The sequence below is a fragment of the Sinocyclocheilus anshuiensis genome, unplaced genomic scaffold (genome assembly GCF_001515605.1).
Source record: "Sinocyclocheilus anshuiensis isolate Anshui unplaced genomic scaffold, SAMN03320099.WGS_v1.1 scaffold824, whole genome shotgun sequence".
NCBI classification, from domain to species: Eukaryota; Metazoa; Chordata; class Actinopteri; order Cypriniformes; family Cyprinidae; genus Sinocyclocheilus; species Sinocyclocheilus anshuiensis.
Window position 1 is genome coordinate 561,187 of NW_015551064.1, and position 7,484 is coordinate 568,670.

At 36.9% G+C, this 7,484-nt stretch overlaps 1 protein-coding gene across 1 annotated transcript in view; it reads left to right on the forward strand.

Annotated features, from left to right (window-relative positions):
• Window positions 1-7,484, forward strand: part of LOC107662043 (receptor tyrosine-protein kinase erbB-4-like) — a 217,699-nt gene that overhangs the window by 155,903 nt on the left and 54,312 nt on the right. Inside the window, exons 15-17 of the mRNA XM_016451903.1 lie at window positions 2,365-2,519; window positions 3,838-3,882; window positions 6,930-7,062. Coding sequence (XP_016307389.1) covers window positions 2,365-2,519; window positions 3,838-3,882; window positions 6,930-7,062 — 333 coding nt within the window. The remainder of the gene's footprint in view (window positions 1-2,364; window positions 2,520-3,837; window positions 3,883-6,929; window positions 7,063-7,484) is intronic.

Here is a 7,484-nt window from a genome sequence, read left to right on the forward strand (position 1 = left end):
TATATATATATATATATATATATATGTGTGTGTGTGTGTGTGTGTGTGTGGTCCTAAAATAGACCACGAGAGAATATACAAGGAAAAGAGATTACCAAATGAACTGACTTTTTCCAATAAGGACTTTTAACACACACCCATAAGCCTTTTAGGTGTAGGCCAGACTTAGCTAAGCTGTTAAAATGTTTGTTGTTATTAACACAGATTAACTGCTGAGCATTCTAACCTATCTGTGAAACAATCAGCAACATCTGTTTCACAAAGGCATAATTAAGCAACACAAACAAACAGTGTTTTGTGCATGGAGAGGAAAAGGAGATTTGTGTGCAGCAGGTGTCTGGAGAAGCAGCACAATTAACAGAGAAAGTGATTATGCTTTCTAGCTAACCTAGTCTTGGAGGAATTTTACATCCACCTTTATCTATGTGCCACACTACTCCTGATTTCAGCACTCTCAATGTTGGAATAAAATTGACGAGCTGAGCCATTGTATTTCTTTCCTCATTTTTACTTATCAAGAAGGACAGTAAGCTTTTTCAGAGCTAATATAACAAAATTATGCACATTAGGTGTCTGATTAATGCGTTATGTGTTTTTTCTTCTTGTGCTCCCAAAGAGAATGATGGGAAATGTAGTTCTGTTGACAAGCCTGTCATCTCACAAACCAGCTAAATGAGTAGTATATTCTGGCTAACTTTATAGCAAAGCACAGTGCATGCAAACCAAATTGTGCAGTCAACTTTCACAATTAAAACTCAATTACGACCACTACTATTTTGCTTCCACCAGGATTCTTTTATTAACATGCCCCCAAACTCAGTGAATATCCAGAGTTTCCCCACTGGTAATTATGACATTCTGGTGACGTTCATGCATGCTATTCTCATAAGTACAATCATTTTGAAAAGACTTGAAGGTAGAATAAATGCAATAGATTTATTCATATCTAAAATGAATAATGCAATGCTGAACAGAGCAGCATGCTAGTCTTCAGAGATTTGCCGTAGTTGTGTTTGAATGTTTATTAATTTATTTTGTTTTTAGCCACTTAATAGCAATAGTAGAGGGGTGGATGAGAAATTATGAGGATAGTTCACCCAAAAACAACATTTCTGACTTCATTCTCATGTTGTTCTAAACATGTATGAGTTTTCTTTTCAAAATAAGATGATTATAAAATTTATTTTTATTGTCAATTCAGTGAAAATGTTGTTCAGGATCAGTATTATTTTAGTATCATTTTTATAATATTATAGTTGTTTTATTTTTTTATTATTGTAGTTAAAGTTAGTAATTTTGTTGTGTTTTATGTGTCTTTATGTCTATATAGTTTATTTATATATACAGTTTAATTTATCAATTTTATTTTATTTACTTTTAGTTATTTTAGTAAGGTACACTGCAACCAGCTGAAATAAAATGTTTACTTTTTTATATTTCAAAAAGTATAATATAATTTATTATATTATTTATTATAAATCTATTTTATTTTTTTATTTTTTTCAGTTAAAGTGTTTATTTGATAAAACAATAATAATATTATTACAATTTAAAACTGTTTTCTATTTTAATATATTCTAAAATGTAATTTATTCCTGGCAAAGCTGTCAAAACGACCATGACACATTAAGGAATCTTTGAATAAAAAGTTCAAAAGAGTAGCATTTATTTATTTTAAATAGACATCTTTTGTAACATTATAAATGTCTTCACTGTCACTTTAATGCATCTTTACAGAATGTAACTATCAATTTCTTTAAAAAATTAAAATCTAATCTATAATCTAATAGTGTATCCCTTTTAATTCTGATGGGAAACTGTAGGTTGGTGGACCTGAAGCGGCGTCTGTTGCATGCTGCCTGGCTCCCACGTCCATGTCTGGGTGCCGTCTGCGCCTTTATTGCATCAGAGGCGGTTTACAGCATGAAATGAAGAGCAGCTGTAATTGCTGCAAGGCATTTATTCATCTCTCACAAGAGATTCACTCATAAAGAAAGAAACACATATCAACCTCGGTCTCAATGAGCACAGACAGATACACTCACATACAGATGTTCCTCAAGGTTACGTGGGGAATTGCATTTTCCACCCTGAATAGAACAGTACAGAGTATCTCTTCCTATTGTCCGGGAAGCGTTATTTGTCTTTCTGTTTGATGAGGTGCTCGGATGACTCTAAGGGTGCTCATATTGATATCCAAACTAACAATTCCCCCTCTTCGGCCTCCTCTCTCCATATTGCCGCTATAAATCCTGCGCCGGCTGATTGTTATGGTCATTGTGTGTGTGGTGAGGGATGGTTATTATCCGTAGTTGCTGGTATTTTATGTGTCTCTTTTCTCTTCTTTCTCTTTCTCTCTTGCAGGGTCCTGATCACTGTGTTAAATGTCTTCACTTTAAAGACGGACCCAACTGTGTGGAGAAATGCCCTGATGGCCTACAGGGAGCAAACAGCTTCATCTTCAAATATGCTGAGGCCAACAATGAGTGTCACCCCTGCCATGTCAACTGTACCCAGGGGTATGAACGTGTTTGTTAAATGTTTGCAATGTGTGTGTGGGGGGGGAAATATATCTGTAGAGGTCCAACTACTTCCTGTGCTTGTTTGCGACGTCAGTTCTACCCTCAGGAAGTTCAGATAGCCTATTTGTCAGCGCACTGACTCTTTTTAGAGCCCTTGTGTCCTCGGAGCTGGCTGTGCATAAAGCATCATTAATTTACAGGAAGGAGTTTGCCCTTGCTGCGTCTCTGCCATCTAACTTTAGTCTAAATGATAACCATCAAGCTCTCTGAATTTATCCGGCTGGGCACCTGCAACTTAACCTCAGCCCCATGGGGTTACATGAGAGATGGCTCAGATTTCCTGCAGAAAAAAAACATTATCTGCTCAAGGAGTCTTCACACTGAGTCATGGATTCACTTTTCTTCCTCCTGTGTCACATGAAAGCCCTCAACTGCTGACTGTCGTATCTGAGATCTCTGTCAGCCAGGAGCTTTGAAACGTTAGCAGCGAGCTGACAAACCGACAAAGCTGTGAGCATCAGGTTGGAAGGGCAGGAACTCAGACGTCAAGGAAAAGACAGAAGAGACAGTGTTATTAAAATAGGTCTAGCACTGATAGATTTGTGATGAATTGTGGCTATATAAAATTAAGCAGCATTGAGAGGATTTTAATGTTTTTTATTTGATCATTAAGTTGCCTAAAGATAGTCATTAGATTAGATTGACAATATTTACTCATCTTGTGAGTAAGAGCGTTTAGATGGAGCACTTTGATGTAAACAGCATCTCTAATTTAAACTTCAATAGCAAGAATGTTTCTGTTAGATGCTGTATGATTTGTTTCTAAGAATATTTTCAAATGGTCTTTTTCAATTAATTGATTCTTAGTTTAAGACCTTGATACAGTGATTCATGGCTGAACATCAGAAAAGTGATGATACTTTATACATATATATTTACATCTGTCTATATATGTGTTTTTGTGTATATACAGTATGTACTGAACCTTATGTTCGGGACAAATTTGTACCTAGAAGTGAGCTAAATCTGACAAAACCTCCTTTTCGGGACATCCTCATTTGTACAAACGCTATAAAAAGTACATTTTTAAAAAAGTTTAAAAAAAATCAGCAATTTTTTTTTTAATTGTGATAAATACAGCAGTTTTTCTGTTAGAGTTAAGTTATAGAATTTATAACTAGCTGTATATAAAGACAATAGAAGTCTGTGGAATGACCCCATTTAGATAGCTAAGTAAGTGTGTGTGTGGGGGGGGCTGTATTTTTATGTTTACTTATTTTCTGTTTATGTTCATTCGTATTCTTTATTGTTTCAGATGCACAGGACCTCGTCTGCAAGACTGCATTGGCATGATGGACAAGTACACACATTTTTATATATATTTGGGTGTTTTTCACCTTTAGTGGACAGGACAATAAGAGAACAGACAGAAAACAATAGGAGCGTAGAGAGGGGTCGGGACTCAAACTAGGGTCACCTGCGGCTCCAACACCATATATAAATAATATAAAATCATGTTTATTTTACTTAAGTCTAAACTAGACCAGAAACAATGTCTTGTAGCAGCATTACTTTCACATACACACACACACACACACACACATACTACACATACATTCTCCAAGGCACAGCGACTTCCACTGTCATCAGATTTGGAAGGTCAGAATTCTGGCACAAGTTTCTCTCTCATCTTTGTTTTCTGTCTCGCTCGTCCTCCCTTAAGCTATCATTTATTCATGGCATCTATTTTGGTGTTCTGCACAATGTCCAGTACTTGATTCTAGCTACACTGGCATCCATAGAAAATCACTGTGTCTGGAGATCCTTGACACCACACAGTTCTACACACACGCACGTGCACTTAAACACAAATACACAGTTATGTCATATTGGTGATTCAGTTGCAAGGCTTTTGTACACAAACCGATGTCTAAGACTACATTGAAAAGTTTGAGCATTTAATATTTATGCAAGATAGGGAAAAGGAAAGTTATATAATGACCAGGCCACAGTTCTGTGATTAATGTGCTGCTGTGAGGTCTGTGAGTGTGTGCGCGCACACACATTTGCTTCATGGCATATTTGATAAATTGATATCACTTTCTTTTGCTCTCATGGGAGAGCTGGAACAAAATACCATTAACTGCTCAGAGCAAATGTGTTTGCTGTTTCAGATCTGCCATTATGTTACCCACAGTCCTGGCAGGGCAGGGAAGCTGAAGCTAGAAATCATTTGTCTCAGCCTTAGACGTCACAACCATGAACAGTTCACAGATTGCTTCATGCATATTGAAATCAACTAGGGCAAAAGCTTCTCACAAGCTTTAATCTGACTGGATATTTTTAGATTATTTTTTTGGAGACAGGGCACACAGTTTTATGTTCCCTGGGATATGAAGTCTTGTTTAGAGGTTCTTCATTAAGCACTTCTAATGATTTTTTGCCAGAATGAGCTGTAATGTGAACTATGCTTTATATCAAGACTATTTGCTTACACACACACATAGTTTTGTCCCGTCCTAATAGGGTTTTATAGAACAAGAGTGTATGCTGGTTGTTTGGACAGACTATCAGTAAAGGCTGCAGGGAGTAATCCTGATAAAACACTAGTGCTTTCCTTGGAGACCAAACAAGCTCAGGAGAGAGGTGAACATCTCTAGTGTGGATGAGGTGAGAGGCGAGTGATAGCCAACATTCACAACAGCCTGTAGAGTCAGATAAAGATTATGTTTTTACAATGAAAAGCATGAATGACCATTTAATGATATTTGCATAACCATACATTATAAGTGTATTTAAAATGTATACATTATTTCATATATTACATTTTTTATATATATAAAATTATAAAGTATATATTGTTTGTTACATTTTTTAATTACATATGTACTCTCTTTTTTCTTCTAGCTACTATTTGAAAAAGGGTTTCCACATGATATGGGATGAGTGGGTTATGTCTTATATTGTCTAGGGCATCAGGATCACCACCAGACCTTCAAAAATCCCAGTTTAAGCTCTCTGTAATGCGTGTTCTAAATGTTTCTCTCCAGACTCTCTCTTGCACATTTGGAAAAGACATGGCAGGTTACATAAAACAAGATGTCAGACATCCTGCCCCCCTTCCCCTGCAATATATACGGCAGTGCCACACTACGTGCTGACAGCAATGCAGCATCAACAACATAATTGCCTGCTCATTGTCAGTGCGAGAGAAGCTCCCTCACGCATGTGGGATCTATACACTCACATAGGCTTCGGAGGGTGATGGTATGCACTCGACTATGGTCTCCGTGGCTCATAAGCTTTGTATTGTGACTGCAGATCAATATCGAATTAACTGGAGAGATTCTCATCTCGCCCAGAGATAATCTAGCAGTCTATCGCTCGTCATGCCTGGGCAATGCTTCACTGTCCTCGCGTTATTGAGTGGGATTTCATTTCCATTCCACAAACTTACAGTTCCAAATTTACACAGGAAGGAAGACTAAACTCAAACACCTTGTTTTAAGGCACTAAACTCTGACTAATGTCATGGCTGCAATAAAATGTAGTTGTTTTGTATTTTGCATTTAATATGCTATTTTAAAAAATGCAATGCTGGATCTAACTTTGAGATGTAAAATGCCAGAGATATCCATCTGATGCATGTTTGTCTAGACCAATAAATATAAAATAGCACAGTTAGAACATGAGCACATTCTGTGATCTTTATTTATTTATTTATTTATTTCCATCGAAAAACTACAAAAAATAAAGACTTTATACTTGGGCCTGGGACAATTTTTTTGTTCCGCCCTCCCGATGGCAGCTCTACTTTATATCCATGTGATGTTAGGAATAAGGATGAAGAGGTGCAGAGACAATTAGATAGTAAGATTGGCAGTGTGAAGAGTTGGATCTGTAATAGGACAGTATGAGCTGTGTATTGTTTGCAGTCGGTGCTGATTTAGTGCTGCCGTCTTCTATGCTAACTGAATTAGGCCTATCATTAATGCTAAGGGAACACTTTCAGTACAGCCCAGAGAAGGCTGATGCAAGATGACAGCAGTTGGAAAGGCTTTTTGCAGATACATCCAACCAAATATCTCCTTTCTGTGTGAGAGTACGGCTTTGTTCAGGTTCCTGCTCATTTATGGGATATTGGCAATTCTCAGCCCCCTTCTCTAATGACTTTCTCTACCGATCTGTTCTGTGCTTTTGTTCTACTATAGTATGTGTCAGTGGCTCTCTATACTCTTATCTTTATCCAACTATAAAGATAAGTCTGTTGAGTTTTTATGAAAGTGTTCAATTTAGTAAATTAATAAATAAATAATAAATAAATTTACCACAGGACCAATTACCTAGTAGTTTATTGTTATTGCTTATCATGGCTAATGTTTGTTTTCTCCCATGTGTTTCCCTCAGGACTCCCCTCATTGCGGCTGGGGTTATTGGGGGATTGTTTGTGGTGATCATTGTGGGTCTGACTGTTGCCATATCACTGAGGAGGAAGAGCATCAAGAAGAAGAGAGCCTTGAGACGCTTCTTGGAGACTGAGGTTAGACACAGTCCATCTTCTTTTTTGTTTTTTTTTCTTAAGCTTGGATTCAGAAAACAGACAGAAAACACTCTAAAGACTGTTCTCTCAGCCAGTTCCATGGGGTCTGAAACCTCAAAGGAACTTGAGAGCAAGCCAGAGACAGAACAAGAAACCAGAGAAGCGATTATGGCCCATGGCACTCTGTATGTCTCTTGAGATGGTTCTTTGATAGGAAGTACCCACCAGCAAGAGATGAGTCAGGTCATCTCCTGTTTTAATTTAGAGTTTCATAAGTGGAAAAACGAACCTATGCTGGTTTAGTCATTATATTCTGCTTGTTTTACTCAAGATTTTATAAAAAAATTATATACAGTGTATATATATATATATATATATATATATATATATATACACAGTGGGTAAGGAAAGTATTCACACCC